General features: G+C 35.8%; 1 protein-coding gene across 3 annotated transcripts in view; it reads right to left on the bottom strand.

The window, feature by feature from the left end:
* The window catches only part of LOC143247473 (A disintegrin and metalloproteinase with thrombospondin motifs 9-like), a 216,168-nt gene extending 207,307 nt beyond the window's left edge, over positions 1–8,861 (bottom strand). For all 3 annotated transcript variants that reach the window (XR_013026563.1, XM_076495683.1, XM_076495682.1), the window contains exon 1: positions 8,493–8,861. Coding sequence is in view for 2 of the 3 variants with exons in the window: in XM_076495683.1 (XP_076351798.1) it covers positions 8,493–8,601 (109 nt within the window). In the remaining variant the exon portion in view is untranslated. The remainder of the gene's footprint in view (positions 1–8,492) is intronic.
* Between the last annotated feature and the right edge of the window lie 11,519 nt (positions 8,862–20,380).

Genomic DNA, 20,380 nt, shown 5'->3' on the forward strand with positions numbered 1-20,380 from the left:
GCCCCGGCATGGCCAGGAGGGTTAAGGCATTCGACTCGTAATCTAAGGGTCGCGGGTTCGAATCTCCGTCTCACCAAACATGCTCGCCCTTTCAGCCGTGGGTTCGTTATTATGTGACGGTTAATCCCTCTATTCGTTGGAAAAGAGTAGCCCAAGAGTTGGCGGTGGGTGGCGATGACTAGCTGCCTTCCCTCTAGTCTTACACTGCTAAATTAGAGACGGCTAGCGCAGATAGCCCTCGTGTAGCTTTGCGCGAAATACAAAACAAACCAATAAAATTATAATTACACTCAAACTGGTAACTAACTCGTGATAAAAATTCTTTCAACAAATTAAACTAAGTAATTCCATCGCCAACCACAAAGGTGATACAGTTTGGAAATATCTTTTAAAAAATTAGAATATTTAATAAGTTACCTTGTTTATATGGTAGAGCATTAAGAGAAAAGTAGCATTTCTGAACAAAAAATCAATAAACAGACAGTGTACAAGAAAAAATCTTTTGTATCTAAAAAATAAACCATTTAATTTTTTCACCCTTAAACTGGGACTACACACCATAATAGTTCTCAACCCTTGTTTCTTGAAACAAAGAAAACAGAAACTAATCTGCTGGACACTGCATAGATGCAGTCATACATACGTACATATCATATGACCTTTCGCTTCACATATCCATACTGAAAATACTCTGTGTTGATTTCTGTTTTGAAGATGCTACACAGTAAAACTAACACGTCTTAAATTCAGTGTTCTGTACCGTCCACATAAACGGATCTGAAAACGAGGAGAGAGTATGTTTGGTGTGACGGGGATTAGAACCTGCGACCCTCAGATTACGAGTCGAGTGCACTAACCACGTGGTCATGCCGGATCGAAACAGGGAGAGAGTAGTGGATATTAGAAAACAACTTACGTCTACCACATGGTAAATCATACTCAGGTTTTGGGAAAAATTTGAAACAAGCATTACGAATTTACGCCCTATACAACGATAACCATTATGCAAGTACGTCACAATTTTGCCTCATAGTATTGAGAATATCAGCAATGTTTCTTTGGATTTAGTCACGTGCCTAACACTTAAAGGTCCCAATAAAATCGATACTGTTGGTTAACAATTTTCGAGAGTGCAACAAGTTATTAACTAACTGATAAAATATTGTCATAAATACATTTTACAAGAAAAAGGTTGCTTGACCGATTCTATGTGATAATCATGAGCTTTTGTGTGATTGTATATAATAATAGTTAGCTATACTAATTTTCTATTTTGTATGTAGATTTGTTTTGACATTCGTATATAACTTTATTAGGTTTGACGATAGTTTTAGATAACTCGAACATTTTAGAGTTGTAACGTGTAATGAACAAATTTCAAGTTGTCCTTATAGCAATGACATCTAGCATAATCCGTTACCTTGATATGAGTCATTATTGCACAAAAAGGCATTGTAGTTGGCTTTAAGTTCCGGTCTTCGGCGATCAAAGTAATTGCAGTTGAGCCTTCAACTTGAGCCACAAATAAAAGAATCATACAATAAAAAGATGAAAGTCATGAGAATTTCGAACTCGGCAAATCTTGTCTATGACAAGCTACAGCCTTGAGGCCACGAACACCTGGATATTTTCCAAATTAGTGAAATTGTTTCCTCCTGAAATTACAAGCTCAATTCAATATCCTCGGGCATTTTTGACGACTAACTGTTGAGCCAGCTGCATTTAAACAGGATTCTTATAAAGAAAAGAATATTTCACCGAAGTGTTAGAAAACAGATACTGTGTAGTTAAAAGAAGAGCTTTGAATAACATATTTCTGAAGTTTTAGTTGAATTTTACACAAAGCTGCTTGAGGACTACTTAAATTAACCGTTTTTAATCTCAAAGTTATAGATCAGAGTATTGTTTTTTTTAAATGGTCTCGCAAAATGCCATGCCCCCACGCAGTATCGTAAGCCTTTTAACAGTCAAATATTGACTCAAGATGATGCTGGCTTCTCTGATTGACGTTTCAAGTCAAATCAGGTTGTCCACAGTAGAGTATTGTTGTCAAAACCCACAGTGGGCGGGCAAGAGGAAGTTGTTTGATACGAGGAAGCAAACAAGTCAAGCGTTGACGATCCTCTCAAATGGTTAGTGTTTTGAAGGAATCTTGGAATCCTTCCCAAGTTTAGAAAAAGGGAAGACAAAGCCCAGCGCCAAGCATCAGAAAAAACATTATCTTACCAGATCCAGTTAAAACATCCAAAAGAATAGCATAAGAGGCAGGAGAGAAATGGAGCAACATCTTGTAGTGAATATCATCATGTGTCATACTGATGTACTGCTAGGTCAATGAAGAGCAAGCTTGAGCTCTACCCGTGTAAAGGTGTGATAACAGTGGCAGAAATGACCGTCACGAAAAAAAAAAAAAAAGAGGCAATTACTGTGCCCGAGTTTTGACACCTAAGGTGTGGAATGAAGCAGAAATACCAGATGTACGAGAAAATAATTTCCCGAGAGTATCGGCGATGCTTTGAGCATCAGCAATCTTTTGGCCAGAAAGCAAGATCAAAAGAGAGGCAGAAGTATACTCTCCATTGACCTTTCGAATCTCGTCCCATAGGATTTTGAAACTGATGGTAGAAAGGATATTGGTTTACTTAATCCAAAATTCCTTTTGGCTCTCACGTTTTACCTGCCAAGCATGTGCATGGGCCTGATGAAGAGTGATACAGTTTGAAAATGTGGGATACCTACCTCATTTTTGTACCAAAAACAACTCTTCCAAGGTAATAGGATCTCAATGTGACTGTAGCACAGCCATTCGTGATGCTTCCATAAAGTGAACTTGGGATTGAGTATTATGAGCGTAGCAAAAATGTTTATCTTCAAAGAACATTTCAACAGTCTTGAACATTGAAATTATTGCTGTTGGCTCCAGTTTCTTTGGTAACTTATTCCATGATTAATTCATATATTCTCACCACAAAAACAGATTCAGCCAAGATAACTATTTGATGAAGTTGTTTATGCACTATGTTGGGGTATGGTTTGCAATACAGATATCATATGTCAGCCACATAAATTGTCAGGTTCTCATGAGTTTGATGTCTATAAGCCTTGATTTGTTTGTTTGTTTGAATTTCGCACAAACCTACTTGAGGGCTATCTGTGCTAGTCGTCCCTAATTTAGGAGTGTAAGACTAAAGGGAAGACAGCTAGTCATCACCACCCACCACCAACTCTTGGGCTACTCTTTTACCAACGAATAGTGGGATTGACCGTCACATTATAACGCCCCCACGGCTGAAAGGGCGAGCATGTTTGGCGCGACTGGGATGCGAACCCGCGACCCTCGGATTACGAGTCGCACGCCTTAACACGCTTGGTCATGCCGGGCCCTATAAGCCTTGAACTTGATACCGTATTTTCCTCACTTGTCCACAATGTTATAATGTTGATTCAACCTAGTCACTTCTTTATAAAGCGTTCTATTTCTCTAGCAATGGACTATTCACATTCAGCATTAGGCATTGCATAACTTGTTCTTGTGTCCAGTATTCCGAGCAAAAACTTGCTTGAAATACTTTAGGAAATGGCTCACGTGTTTCCGGGTAATACTTCTGAATGCTGTATTTCATATCACCACCATCTAACTGTGACAAAAGATACAGGCGTCCACTCCCAGCTTCTTTACTGTTAAAGTGTTGGAATAACTAAGAGATGAAAACACTAGTTCTCCATGGTGCCTAGTAGTTACAGGAACATAGCTTTCTTTCAACAAAGATTTTATGGACAGCTAGCTAACTTAAAAATCATTTCAACAGCCTTTCCATTCTTGAAACTTCCTGTATGCACCATGGATAATTAGTCCTTCTTGCATCACCTGACATTCATACTATCTCCTAGCCACTGGTAACATGAACCAGTGCTGCATTTTAGCATTACTGCTGTTTGACCACTTAAACGTTTCTTAAAATTACTGGTATTCAATCTTAGAACACCCAGATGTCTTATAAGCATGACAACGATATATAGCTGTTAAGTTTTTTCCATAATTCTGAGATAACCACTGGAGGTTGAGTTGTTTGGCAGTTCAGGAAGACCCCTACGTCACTACTATACTCTCTTGCCTTCACTCCAGGTAAAACAACAGACATGTTTGTTAGTTCATACTTTTGGCAAAAGGTTCTAGTTACTAATTGAAATTCTTTCACACTGTACTTCATTTTCGCTTACCTGATCTCCAACGTACATCTCCTGTGAGCATTTAACTGTCTCAATAAATGCAGACTTGACAAAATAAAGTTGAAGTGGAGGAGCGCCATCTGTCTTAAGCTCAAGAATAAAAAACTACCAAATGTTTAACCTAATAACCTTGTCTGTGGCATTCTTCGGAAAACCTGATAGATAGGTATTGTGAGTGTGATACTAAGAGATAAGTTAAGAAGGGTTTAAATAAATGGGACTCGAACAAAAACAAAGACACCATTCTATGATTTTGAAATTAAGAAAAGGTGACTTACAACTAAATAGTTTCGTATGGTGTATATCAGTGCATTCTTTAAACTTCTGAGGATTAAATGACTTTACTAAACAGGATTGTTCTGGACTAGAAGGAAGGCGATTCTTTTCTTGACGTTATACTTTAAGCTCAAGTTTAACCCAAAAGGTTACACCACACGTACCAGGAAACTAGCAAAAATTTCAAAACTTGGAGAGAGAGATTTCTTTCATACTCATGTTTCTGCGTGTTTCCAGCCCACCAGATACCGTGATAAAAGAACTAACAACTGATCCCGTACAAAACATACATTATCCCTGGCGGGAGCATAGGGGTGGGTACATCCTGTTTACGTTGAACGCGAAAGCACTGAGTGCACTACTATTAACATTTGGAAAAACAACATGATTTACCTGGGTAAATATACAGAAAACTTTGGTGTTACAAAAATTTACACCATAATATTTGCATAATAGATAAAAATTTACTCTCTATGTTTAGCGTAAAATGTAACAAACTTCATTTCAATTGTTTCACTACTATTTAAAAAATTTTCTTTAAGAAATGATGAGTAGTCTGTGTAGAGTACACTTTTGTTACAGTTTGCACGCAATATGAAAATAATTAAAACGTAGAATTCACTGTTTGTAAAAAAAAATGTTGAAAGTTGAATAACTATCTGTTGGAAACCGAATGTCTTTTTCGCTTTAAGGTGCCCCCCCTCCCCCGTGGCTCAGCGGGAAGTCTGAGGGCTCACATCGCTAAAAACCGCGTATTATTTCGATACTGGTGGTAAGCACAGCACAAATAGCCCACGGTGTAACATTTTGTTTAATTAGAAATAAACAAAAGTAAAAGGGTATTACAGAGGGAAAGAGGAAGACATTAATGGACAACGTTAAAACAGGCAATATCTTTTAGTTTTGAAATACATCCTTGAGACAAGCCACAACTTTTTTTTTACGTCGATTAACTATTTCAAATAAAAATGATTGTATTTACAAACATACCCTTCTATCAAGAAAAGTAAAGTGCCATCCAATTATTCGAAACTCTATTTTTAACACATTTAGTTTAACTGAGTGTTTTAATTTATTACAGTGCGACTTTTAAAATAACTTGACCAACACTGCATCACATTTCATACAAATTTTTCTTTGTGATAAAAATTTTAAAATATTGAATGGTTTTATTCTATAACAGTTTTGTTCGGATATATACTAAATTAACTTAGGAAAAAAATATAATTAAGCAGTTGCAGTCATGCGTAAGCCTCATCATATTTCTTAATACATTAATTTGTGAAACGCAAAGTTGGCCAACAGATGTGATTATATAACGTTTTATCTCGGGTTCGAATCCCTGTCACACCAAACATGCTCGCCCCTTTTAGCCGTGGGTACGTTATAATGCGATGGCTAGCGGAGATAGTCCTCGGGTAGCTTTGCGTGAAATTTAAAATAAGACAAACAAAACATCTCTGTTCTTATTTTCAAGTTATGTAGCAAGAATAAGAGCAGGCCTAGTTTGGAATCATCGGTATGTGAAAATAGATTACCAGTTTACGTTACCCGGAAGAGTAAAACTTGGAACAACTTTTCGGTGTGCACTTTGCTTATATGTAGTTTTTTAATTTCAACAAGTTAGTATAAACTTATTTTTATAGTCTAAAAACAAGAAAAATAAATGTGACCCTCTGTAAGCGTTTCGAAAATCACAAATTATAAAGTTGAGATAACTTGTAACAGCAACTATAATCGTATTTACGAATGTAGTTATATAAGGGGTGGAAAGTAGACACAGCGTGCGGGAAACTGGAATATTACTTTTTAGTTTTCATTTCAGCGCAAGGACGATGAAATTGCGTTTATGTAAATTTAAGGTCACTGATGATCAATATATTTAAATAATAATTTTAATAATTTATGAACGTCTGTGAAATACTGAGTTATGCACAAACCATCCAAAAATATAACCCGAGGCATCCTCATTCTTCAACGTACCAATCAAACTAAAAAATGTTTTAAAAACTACACAACCTCAAGTCATCGAAATGATTCATGCAACACAAAATCACGAGCTCAGATGATTGGATTTATTATGTATTAAAATTGACATATAAAAAAACTAAAAATATTCCTCTCATAAACCTTTATAATTAGCATAAATTAGTGGAACGATCAAGTCTCATGCAAACATGCTGAGATAATAAGCGAAATTAGAAAGAAAAAATATCAAAAACCCTTAAAGGTGCAGTGATATGTATATTGAATGTTTGATATTACTATTATTATGTGAATTTGACAGATTATTTTTTTGTCGCTAACAAATTCTTCTTGGAGTGTTCAAGCATTTTTAATAACGTCATTTATTTGTTTTAATTTTATCTATTTTCTACAAACGATACATTTATTTGATACAAAGGCTGAACGAAATCTTAAATATTTTCCTTCCAAATATACATCACCGACACATCTTTTACAGTGTGTGTGACTGAGTGTTGTATATACATATGAATGATAGACATTTAGCACTTTGTTAAATGTAGGCAAAAATAGTAGTGTGGTTAATTGTCTTTAAATTCAAGTATGTTGCCCAAGTCGAAAGTAAAATATTTATGTCCATAATTACAGAACCTTTAAAATATATAAAACCAACAATAATTACGGAGTCTGAAGAAGGTAAGTAATATGGCATAATATTAAACTACATCGTAAACAACATACGTAGTGGTGATTTATTCTCTCCGAAATTTTTGATAATTTTTAGAGTGCTTTTGTATTTAATCTTGTACCAGTAACGTAATACACAAATATTCTACATTCAACTAATATTGAGTTGATTGTATTTTTTATGTCTTAAAAATGCATGTAGAGTATCGCAAAGTAATGAAACAGTTGTTGAGAAAAAACGGTCGACAAAGAACACAAAATGTGTTTGGTCCTCAAGAGTTTAAATTTTACAAAAGGCATTGAACGTCAGACAGCCCCATTCAAAACACTATTTTTGGAGTTGCCAGATAAAACTTAGGTTGTTTTGTAATATTTGTATGTCTAATTATAGTCTTCAGTGAAAAGTAAAATGTCCACCGCAGAATACAAATTTATATTTAAAACAATACCACTGAGTGTGGTTTATCTGCATTTACATTAAACTTTTTTTCATTGACCTACTTTATTCTCCGGTGGACAATAGCTTCTATTTATGTAACACGTGTGTGGCAAGTCAAACTCGTACGTATATCATAAAATTAAAACTCCTTTACGACTGACTATAAATTCGAAGAATGTGTATTAGATCTGACCATCAGCAATAAAACTATTTCTATACTAATCCGACAATCAATCTGTTTGAAAGATACTAATAAGTTGCTAGAAAGGAAGAGTTTCGACGATATTTAACTTATAAAGATTAGCCTCGAAAGGAAGTATCGACTTTCAGTTTAAATAAACAAATTGCGCAGATAGCCCTCAAGTAGCTTTGCGCGAAATTAAAAACAACAACAAGTTACACTTAAAATAGAACTAAACAAGAACTTACTTGTTTTAAAAAATGGAAAGTCAAAAGTTAACTACAGTTTAATGTGCACGTTTTAGAATAACAAAAAAAGCAAAATCCGTGCGCAAATATCGAATGTCTTCTGACTGTTCTTTAATAAGCTACGAAGAAAATGTTTTGTAATAGTTTGTTGGTCATTGTTCGTGTATAAAGAAAGAAAAAATCAAAGTAAAAGCGTCTAAAAATAAAAAAAATATCTCATATTTATTTAAGATCAAGAAACGAAGCAATAACAAGAAATAGGGGCAAACTGGAGAAGTACATTTCGTTAACCTATTAACACTAAAGATAATAGATTTTCTTAGATACTCCCCACCACCAAAAAAAAAACCCTCCAAATTTTGTTTTTAACATGACATTTCAGAAACAAGGAAACGCAATTCCATTTAATTATGAAATTTTATATTCAGAGTAGATAGCAATTCCCGAGTTTGAATGCATCACTCACCTTTTGATACTGTCGTTGATTCACCAGAATTAATTAATAACAGAATCGTACCGAAAGTCACCCATAAAAATGTTTTACAAAACCTTTGGTCTTCTTGAATAAGCAGCATTGCTTGTTTAGTAGTGGATCAACACAGACGATAGTAAGGATAACAATAATGTTTCTGTCAAATTACGAAAAATTCATACTACAGCTCATTATAATTACAATAATTAAACAGCTGCCATAATAAAGTCAATGCCATTCTATTTACCCTCTGTCATTTAATAAAATGTTAAACGTACAAAAGAATTACCACAGAAGATAGCCCCAACCAATCACAACACAAGAAACTCGCCTCACGATCCACACCAAGAGTAAAGCTCGAGTGAAAACTAACATTTCTGATGAACAGGCCCCTCTGTCAGAGTATTAAGCACACTCTATCGGTGATTGGCAGAACTATTCTATCGTAATTGCAGTTTTTTTGCTAGATGATGGATAAGTTTGCTACCAATAGTAACAGTGAGAATTAAAAAGTAAAGTGAAAATTCGAATTAATCATAAACAAAATTGTTTTGAGTTATCTAATTAAGTATGTACAATTTTATCGTCTGTTGATTTCTTTACGTTGTTTATGAATATTTCAATGTCAATGTTATATATCGCGTTTCTAAACATTTAATTACTTAAAAGTAACATCTTGTAATGTATGATAAGAAAACAACAAACAGTTTTGTATGTGATTTTTTTTCTCTTCTTCACCAAAATGTGTAATTTCAGTGAAGAAATAATTCTTCAGTGATGCAGATAAGTAATTAGGTGTTCTTATTAATTCGGAATAACTTAAGTTTACATTCTGTCACTACAGATGCACTACCTGAAGAAGGATACTACGAGAAACGAAAAACAGTTTAGTGGTGAGTACTGAATCATACACAACAGACTACAAGTTGTCAGCTTTGATATGTTAAATAATGGGGAAGCCTGGGTGTGAAACAACACGCCTTGTATGAATACATGAGACTGCTCCTGATAATTGTGTTTGTTTGTAGTTAAGCGCAAAGGTGTACATTGGGCCTTCTGTACTATGGCTGCCACGAGTATCGAAACCCTGTTTTAGCGTTATTAGTCGCCGACTTACCCCTGGTAAGGAGGCTTTTTGATACTTAGAAAGTAATCTAATAACGGCAGTTTAGATAAGAGGCACATTCAAACAAATTTATTTTGTGTTATGGTGAAATATTCTGTTTGTTTTCAGTTAAAAATGACGTAGCATGACAAAAGTCGAATTATTAACAAATAAAACATGCCTTCTTATGACGTTCACTTTACAAAATTAAAGAAATAAAATTCTAAATTTCGCTCACGTGAGATATGAATGGGAGCTCGATAAGTAATGGTCAAGCGTGGTCAAGCGTGCGACTCGTAATCTGAGGGTCGCGGGTTCGCATCCCCGTCGCACCAAACATGCTTGCTCTTTCAGTCGTGAGGGCGTTATAATGTTACGGTCAATCCCACTATTCGTTGGTAAAAGAGTAGCCCAAGAGTTGGCGGTAGGTGGTGATGACTAGCTGTCTTTCCCTTAGTCTTAAGTAAGTAGTGTGATATAAAATCATGTGTAAACTTTTAAAACAAAAGCAAAAACTAATGAAAAACTCGTGGTTAAAAGAAGACGACTCTTGTGAGATAAAATTTCGGTCTAGCTTTGTGGCTAATATACTCAGACTATGAATCCAAGGAATTGTGATTTTCAGTTCGTTGCTACGAAAACGTGCACCGCTGTGAGAGAGTCCAACAGTTGGTAGTGTGTTGCTGTTGACTAGCTGCCTTTCCTCTGTTTATCATTTTAAAATTAAGAAGCTGGTGGAGCTTTGGGAGAATAGCCGGAAACAAAATAAACTCGACCCCGAAATCCATCGTTTTCCACTTCAATACGATAATCTTTAGGCCTCGCTCAGGCTCTAGGTTAAATGAACGATTCCAGTTTACGTGGTAAGGTAAACAACTCTGTTCCCTTAATTATGTGTATAAGTGCTTCCTTTTATGGTATAAACATTGTGTATTAGTTTTAGAAGTCACATCAAAAGAAAAAATAAAATATTATCCATTTGAACATGGTATTTCAAATACCACTCTTCTTCAGGCATTGTCACTGTACAGGTAAGATTAGAAGTTAAATCATTTAAGACATTGCGAATTTGTAAACAATACGTGTGACAGGCGAGGTGAATGGCTCATAATAGCAATAAGCACATAACTGTTTCTTTTTTGACTCAACGTAGGCTAGTCAAGTTTTTACAACTGAATCAACCTCGTTTTGTTCAACGCGTATTTTAATAAACCAGCCAGAACCATAAACAAGATTAGTAAGTTTGTGTAGGTATCTATGCGTAATAGGTCGTTGTTGGCTGAGCCGCCACTCTATGCTGTGAAATAAATACTTTATTATATGTACTTATGTAAGAATTAGTCGTATATATAATAATACGAATCACTAGAATACTCTACGTAATTATCAACTGAAAATTGCGGAGGTCTTGTCAATCCCAGGTGAAATACAAATTTAATTTTCAGTTTTTCATAAATAGTATAGATTTAGCTCAACTAAAACCGGCCCGATATGGCCAGGTGGTTAAGGCACTCGACTCGTAATCTGAAAGTCGCGGGTTCGAATCCCCGTCCCATCAAACATTCTCGCCTTTTCAACTGTGGGGACGTTATAATGTGACGTTTAATCACACTATTCGTTGGTAAAAGAGTAGCCCAAGAGTTTGCAGTAGGTGGCGATGACTAGCTGTCTACCCTCAAATCTTACTCTGCTAAATTAGGGACGGCTAGCGCAGATAGCCCTCGTGTAGCTTTGCGCGAAATTAAAAAAAAAAACCGGAAAGAAAAAAGATATGATCTAGCACAATCTGGTGGCTAGGGCGCCTGACTCGCAATCTGCTTGTTAGAATATGCTCGCAGTTTCAGCTGTGGGCTTTTTATAATATGACATTCAATCACACCATTTTTGTTGGTAAATGAAAACCTAAGAGTTGGCGATGGGTGGTGTTGAATTTCACCCTTACTGTAGTCCTGTAAAATTAAACTACCTGTAACGTTTTTACGTTTATTTTAATACCGACGCTCGTTTTAGTATAGTTTTCTTTTTTGCATGCGACGTTTATTCTTGATTGTGTATTGCGTAAGTACCACTTGTTCTCAAAATTTGTAAAATATTCTTGAGAGTAAGAATCAACAACATTTGTTTTACTAAAACGCGCTAAAAAAATTGTTGAAATTTCTACAAACTCGTGTAATTCGTATAAAAAGCGGCTAGCCGAGAGATAGAAGATTATTAATGCAAAAGTAGAGTCAGTGTGATACACACCTCGGAAACAATAATTGTGGTTAACTTCTATCAATCGAAAAACTAAAGGATTTGACCAGGAACGTTTGTAGATTTCGAACATTACAAACCGTTCAACTTCAGTGAATTACTTCGGCGCTAGTATTTCTACGAGGACATTAGATATTGTCTCCTGCAAAAAACTTACAATGCTTCCAGCTCAGCCAGCCGTCAAAAGAAGTGTACATGTGTGTCAACAAATAATTAATTTGTTCGTCATGGACCTTGGCTGTCGATAAAATATTTAGTTCTAGACCAAATATAAACTCAATATTGTCTTTGAATTTGTAAAACTGTTGTATATAAATTATTATTTGTAATAAATATTTATAATAACCGTTATTATAAATTGTATTTTTGTTTGTATATTGAAATATATTTGTATTAAAAAAGAAAATTTTGTGTATCAGTCTTTTTAGTAAATACCCTAAATTTGATACATATTAATATTTAATAAACTTCTAAATTCAAATTCAAATTTCCAGTTAATTGAAATAGTAATACGTTAACATACGTAACAATAAATCGGAGATTCATCCGAAGTAAATTAGAATACGTAATAAGTAGCATACAATGCATCTCAGCAAAGGCTAACACGTTATTTGCTGAACATACTCATGTTCAGGTAGGAAGTCTTCCTTCTTGTACTTGTAATGTTTGGGCCTCCTCCTAAAACAAGCATCCAAATAATCTACACAAGAATGTGTGAAGTGGTTAAGGTCTCTGTTTGTTGAGATATCCGAGTTTTCATGTAAACAGCTAATAACGGCCACGTATGATAGAAGAGATGCCACGGTAAAACCATGAAGGAACAGCTGTTGTAGAATGGATACTGTAATGCTTGAGTAACACACCAACATCAGGACTACATTTCGCTCTGATGAGTCGATCCATTGATATAAATATTACAGCAAACAAAAGGTGCAGGGAAGTGCATTACCAATGAATTTCTGGTAAACCAACTTGATCTGGAGTCAGAGGAAGATAAGGGTGCTTGCCAGAACCTTATTGTGGTCATTCACAATAAGACAGAAGAAGATGTATTAAATAAAGAGGCAATTTTAACGGTCAGTTGATTGACCAGTGTCAGTAAAATACGTCATTACAGATTTAGGATGGTCATATTATTGTATGACTGAGATGAAGTGGTATTTCTGTCTTCCTGATCGATCTGAGGGTATGGGGTATGATTGACTGAAATATTTTTAAATGAGTGAAGTTAAGTAGTAAATGAAATTCACAAACAGTAATCTGCATGCAATAAGAAATGTAAAACTTAGTGTACCCAAAGTTTTATTCAGTTATAATGGAACATTTTCAATGATGCATATTGAAATATTTCATAAGCACACAGTTTTTAAAATATTTTCTTAACATTATTTCAGTACATTTAAATATTCATAAAAATGCGTTCTTTGAGTGCACTGCGGGCAAAGAATAACAACCTGTGCAGTGGAACATTTTAGTTACATCAAGCTAATACTTAACTTGAATTTTGTAAAAAGTCGCAAAAGAGAAATGATGTAAGTATTAATTAATTACAATGGTCAAAGGTATAAGTAGGTATTTGCTCCAAGTCAGCTCGCGTATGAGAACCAGTTTTGGAGTCTCATGTACATTCGTTTCCTACTGTTTATATAGTAAACAAATGGGAAGAAATGCATCTTGGACAAAAGAAAACTGTGTTGATTGTTGTCGTGGGAAGAGCAAGGGAAAAACAGCTAAAGTAAGACCACTACAACTCAAAGCTAAGAAAAACATTTTGGAGCTGAAATATTCTTGGGGGTTGACTTGGTGCCAGGATGGTGTTTCAGAGCTGATGGATAAGGATACACCTGAAATCACAAATACCCTGTTCATTACCACTACTGGCAGAGTGATGACCCAACGTGGGCGAGCCGCTCTGCGTAAGAAACCTAATGAATGACTACAATGACACCCAAAACTTGACTTTCCATCAACCTTCTCTTCCATCATTACCACAAATTTAACTTTACAGTAGATCTCAATGCTGTAGCAGCATTTCCATGAGATGACCACAGTGTAGATCTAAAACAACTGTGAGGAGGATCTGTTGCATCAGAGGAACACTTCGCGCTTCCAACTGAAATAAGAAAGCTGTTCATAGAGCTGGCACGGATAGAGAGCGCTGAACTAGGCCTGAGGCACGGATACAGAGCGCTGAACTAGGCCTGAGACATCACCTTGTTCTGGCACGGATAGAGAGCGCTGAACTAGGCCTGAGACATCACCTTGTTCTGGCACGGATAGAGAGCGCTGAACTAGGCCTGAGACATCACCTTGTTCTGGCACAGATAGAGAGCGCTGAACTAGGCCTGAGACATCACCTTGTTCACTTCCAAATATTGCTTTGGAGAAATCACTGATATGGTTGAAGTGAGAAGAGCTGAACCTCATGCTTGCTATTCAGTAAGATTAATTTTTCTTTCTTACTTCATTTTAATTTGTACAGTAGATATTTTATGGTTATCTCTGTATTTTTAGTTTGTTTTCTACGTAGTTAATTTTTATCTATTATATATTATTATTTCTGTTTAAGGATAGTCACTTTGTGTATGATTATATTGTATTTATTACATATATATACACAAACCTGTATATTATTTGTATTGATTTTCTTCTTTTATGAATTTTGTTTTGTTTATTATCATCGTTTACACGGTTTTATTTTTTCATGCAGAAGTATCAATATACTTTCTTTTTCACTTTATTATGAATGTGTATGTTTATTCTGAAGGTATTTCTTGTATTTTTAGTTTGTATTTTAGTTAATTAATACCACCTTTCTGTATTGAGAAGACTTATGTTGTTCTTTTATTATTCAGTAAAGCTTTTCGTTATTATATATTTTATGATTTTGGTGTTTATGTTAAAAGTGTTTTTTTACACTGTATTCAGTGGATATGACATTGTTTTGGAAAATAGTTCTATATATTTAAACACTTACGGATAATTTCAGCAATATTAAAGTATATAATTATTTTCACATTAACTTAATGTTTTTAGTTTGTTTTGGAATTTCGCACAAAGCTACTCGAGGGCTATCTGTGCTAGCCGTCCCTAATTTAGCAGTGTAAGACTAGAGGGAAGGCAGCTAGTCATCACCACCCACCGCCAACTCTTGGGCTACTCTTTTACCAACGAAAAGTGGGATTGACCGTCACATTATAACGCCCCCACGGCTGGGAGGGCGAGCATGTTTGGCGCGACTCGGGCGCGAACTCGCGACCCTCAGATTACAAGGTCACACGCCTTAACGCGCTGGGCCATGCCAGGCCTTTTTTTTTTTTTTTTTTTTTTTAAAGAAACTCAATTTCAATGTTTTAAGCCTTCAGATTTACCACTGGAGAGTGTGTGTGTTTTTCTTATAGCAAAGCCACATACGGCTATCTGCTCAGCTCACCGAGGGGAATCGAACCCCTGATTTCAGCGTTGTAAATCCCGAGACATACCGCTGTACTAGCGGGGGCAATGTTTTAGCCGTACTTCAAAGTACTTGTTTGTTTTTGAATTTCGCGCAAAGCTACACGACAGCTATCTGCGCTAGCCGTCCCTGATTTAGCAGTGTAAGACTAGAGGGAAGGCAGCTAGTCAGCACCACCCACCGCCAACTCTTGGGCTACTCTTTTTACCAACGAGTAGTGTGATTGACCGTCACATTATACGCCCCCACGGCTGGGAGGGCGAGCATGTTTACCACCTTACAAAATTTTAGTCTTATCATAATATTTTTTCTAACACAAATAGATATTGATACAATTATCAGGTTATTTACTGCTGTGTGTTTGTGTGTGCGTTTTCTTACAGCAAAGCCACATCGGGCTATCTGCTGAGCCCACCGAAGGAAATAGAACCCCTGATTTTAACGTTGATTTACTGCTAGTAGAGGTCTTGTGAGTTTCAATCTTGGTTGTGAGTCCTTGAAATTCTGGCTGATATGTTGTCAAAGCTGTACGAATTAGCCCGTCAGGTGTTAATTTGTAAGGAGTTTCGACTTCACAAACTTCGTTACAGAGTACAGTGATTCACAGCAATATGTTGTGCTGAAAATTTAAATGAGTCGCACATTGGTTTTCTTCAGCTCAGGATATTTTATTTGTGGAACTTGCCTCCAGAACTGAATTGTAGAATGGGATTTACGGATCATCTTTTGACCCAGATCCTCCTGTAGTCCTATTAGTTCCATTTCCACAGCAGATGGTTCTGTAACCAGAGATTCGAGAATTGAACAACCATCATTGATCACATCAACAATGAATGAATTTACAAGAAAGGCAAAGTAGGACTTCAGCTTCTGCAAGTCCTCAAACCTGTCTAGGAAATTATCAAGCAGTTCTTGTAATTTATCTTTGTATTCTTCCAGTTTGTGATCTTTTATTTCAATATCAGAGAGTCTGCTTACTCTCCTTTTGTGATTGAGAAAGTACCTGAAGATTCTTGACAATATGTCTCTTTGAAAAAGTCTTATTTTATTCTCAAACCTGAAAACTGTCTGAGTAAGATGAGAAACAATCTTATCCTTCCCATGGAGTGCCAAGTTGAGAGTTTGTAGATGATTCATTATATTAGTAAGGAACATTAGATCTTGCATCTATTCATTGTTTCCCAGTTGAGGATAGAATCTTTTCTTTTATTCAAGAAAAGTAATAATAGGCTCCAACAAATTCACAAACCTATTTAAGACATTGCTGGTTGACAGCCGCCTTACAGTGTTGTAGAAAGAGACATCACTGGATTTATCTTCAAGTTCCAGTTCTTCAATAAAATGTTTGAATTGTCGGTAGGTCTTCCCATTTAAGCGTATAAAATTGACAATTTCAAGAACAAATTTCATGAAATCTTCATACTTGAAGTATCTGGCTGCTAGGTGTTCACGATGAATAATGCAATGAACAGGGAGAAACTCTGGAAAGCTGGGATTACTTTTCATAAGTGCAATTAATCCTGAATTTTCCCCACCATTGCAGGTGCTCCATCTGTTGCAACACTGACGAGTTTATCCAGCATTTGTTAAAGCTCTGTCACGCTCTGTCACGCGCATTTTTAATGTTAACACCACGAGTTGTTTCTTTTAGTGCCACTGAGTCCAACATTTCTTCTTTCACAGTTACCTCAGATGAAACATAACAAACAAATACCGCCAATTGTGGGTTGTCTTGAATGTCTGTAGATTCGTCAAGGGTAAGCTGAATGCAAGGGAATTATTTAAATTATTTTGCATTTTGCCTGCAACATCAGCACTGAACTAGGAGATACGTCTCTCTGTAGTGTGGCGTGAAGCTGGTGTTTGTGCTATTAGTTGCTGAAGTTTTGTGTTATTTGGATCTAACACTGCAACAACTTCAGCTATATTCTTATTAACAAATTCATCATCAAAATATGGGCGTTTAGCACGAAAAATATTTTATGATATAACAAAACTAGCTTCAGTCGTTGTATCAACTTCCTTACTGAACGTTGTCAACAATGTCTACTGGCTATTAAGTGATGATTTTAACACAGTTAACTTGTTTTTCCGTAAATCTGATTTAGGTGGATAATCAGACGAAATGTTTTTGTGATTTGTTGCATAGTGGCATTTCAAGTTAGTGGCTTTTTAATGACTGCGTAACACACAGCAGAAAAGACACAAAAGTTTACCTCCTTTAACGGTGAATGTAAAATCTTCCTCCCACTCTGGCTTAAAGCTTCTATTTTCATTTTCATACTTTCGCTTCTTACAATTTGATGACGCCATCTTCCTGCACAAAATTCTCACAGACACTTCTAAAAAATTAAAGTGAAAAGAATCAATAAGGTCCAACACGCGCAACGCAACCAAACTCTACAGCGCCCAGTATCATACCAACACTCCGCTAATTTCACTGCCCGGAACACAGCCACACACGCCACAATAACAAGATCGCAAGCCACGTCCACTGAAACTAACGTTGTCAGCATCGGCTTGTACAGTTACTGATTCTCCAGCACAATTCCTCTGTCATCCTTGCTGATCTGAAACTTCTTTAATCTCTAACTCAAATTTAGCATTAAAATTGGGATTTAGCTTCTTAAATAAATTTACTTATCATGAACCTTAAACATACGTTGTAATCCAGTGGACTCTCAGTTTGTATCCGGTAAATAATTATAAAGCTTGAAATTTTTTTATTTACCTTTTATGTTAATTGTGATGCAAAAAGGAGCTCAGTCAACATATTTCCGCGAGCCGCACATTATATGTCGAAGAGCCGCATGTGTCTCGCGAGCCTCGGTTTGACCACCCCTGAGATAGAAGATGAGCAATATTTTTAATAGAACCCACAGTGAATAATAACAATAACAATCAATAACAGTGAAGTCGAGGATGTGTTATCTTTTCAGTAGAATATATAACCTTAAGAATAAGACTAAAGTTAAGGATAGGTAATTTCTTCAGTAGAATTTGTAATCTTAGAAATTGTTAATGTAGTTAAGGGTGGAAAATCTTTCAGGAGAATTCACATGCTACTTTTCGAAAACGTTGGAATAAACTACATTAAATTCTAAGAAACAATTATATCTCAAATATTTATGTGACCTTATAATAATGCAATACTTTCCATTGACTAACGTCGAACGTTTGCTAATCTAAATTGCAATCATACGCAAAAACATTTAACATTTCATAAGTGTATGAGTGACAGAGAACTTTCACACACGTATAATGAGTAAAAGCATTGGTTTATTTAGTACGTAGCTACATTTTAATTTTACGGTTACACTCGCTCGTTTTGACTTGAAAACTTTTTATCGCAAGTTATGCTAAAATAATTTCGTTTTGTTAGGTATTAACGTAACATGAAGAAAAATGAAAATTGCCAAATTTCTAAATGTTTTTACTGTATAATAATCAATCTCATACTTGAAATAACTAAACATTTAAACAAGTAGCTGGTAAATAGAGAAATTTATTATTACCAAAAAATGGCTAAAGTACAGGCCTTATTCTGTGATTAAAAAAAAAGACATATGAAAGGCTGTACAGGTAGAAATATGGCTCGAAGCAGACATTCCAAGAATACCAACCAGTCTTAACACATCACTTTCAGAAGGCCCTGAAGTTTTTAAAGGCAGTTTATCACTTAGATTGCAGCGGTCGGCTCATCATTATACCTACTCGACTTCTCTTTCCTTCCTTACGTCTTCTTTATGTCTCTCAATCACTTAAGTATATTGGAGGGATTAAGTCAGTAGAGTGACAGCCCACCCACAATTTGTGAAAATGTTTGGTCAAAGCGTACAGTGGCAAAGCTATCTATGAAATATAATAGACCAGACTTCAATTCAAACATTCTTGTTTAACAATCTCCTTCTTGTACCAAGTATTCTGCCATCTCGGTATAACATTCTAACGTAATGTTCTTTACTTTAACCTCTTCGATACCGAGGACTGGCTCCTTAAACAGTCTCTGATCACTAAATTACAAGTACCATTAATGAGATACCGTTCCAACTTACCCATGAATATTCCACCAGTTTTAAATTCAACGGATCGATGCTGATCTGTGTATCAGTGGTTGAGAAACACTGTTCTAGTGCAAGCAGTATTTTATCATGATATGCAATTACTCCATCGAGGTAAACATGTTGCGTTAGAGGAATAAAGTAATGAATACTCTTCATTGATAAGTGTATTGAATACACACTTAAACAGACGAATAATTTCTGTTATAAAATAAGCGTTAATTTATATGATTAACTGATTTGGTTAATTTGCAGCCAACAATGAAAAGAGTATTCATATGAAACTGAGTTTTATTCATTTATAAGCAGAAGCCGTAAAATTAAACATGTCAATTCAGAATATAGATAAATATTACACATAGGATGTCGTAAACATGTTACTGTTGTACAAACCGTATGGGCCTCATTAAAGCATGTTTATAGTTTAGATCAGTTTGTTTACATAAGACTGAATTGCTTATCTATGCGCTTCGAGAAAACATTTAATTTGGACTTTTTTTTTCTCTTCTCTTACTCGTTTTTGGTATACGTAAAATTAGAGCACGTCTGATTATTTTAAGTTTTGTGCTAGTCATGAAATAAAGTACTCAGATCTAGATATCAACTTACTCGGTACTAAATGGTCGAGAAATGTGCTTTCAAGACACACGGTACGGCCACAACAACATGCAGACACACTTTGTGTTATTAACATGGGTATGTTAGTTTAGCGATTTTCCAAATTTCCGTAGCTCGAACTGTGCTGGCATGGCCAGGTGGGTTAAGGCATTCGACTTGTAATCCGAGGGTCGTGGGTTCGAATCCTCGTCGTACCAAACATGCTCGCCCTTTCAGCCGTAGGGGCGTTATAATGTGACGGTCAATCCCACTATTCGTTGGTATAAGAATAGCCCGAGAGTTAGCGGTGGTTGGTAATGACTAGCTGCCTTCTTTCTAGTCTTACACTGCTAAATTAGGGACAGCTAGCGCAGATAGCCCTCGAGTAGCTTTGCGCGAAATTCAAAACAAA

This window comes from Tachypleus tridentatus, chromosome 3 (assembly GCF_004210375.1).
Source record: "Tachypleus tridentatus isolate NWPU-2018 chromosome 3, ASM421037v1, whole genome shotgun sequence".
NCBI classification, from domain to species: domain Eukaryota; kingdom Metazoa; phylum Arthropoda; class Merostomata; order Xiphosura; family Limulidae; genus Tachypleus; species Tachypleus tridentatus.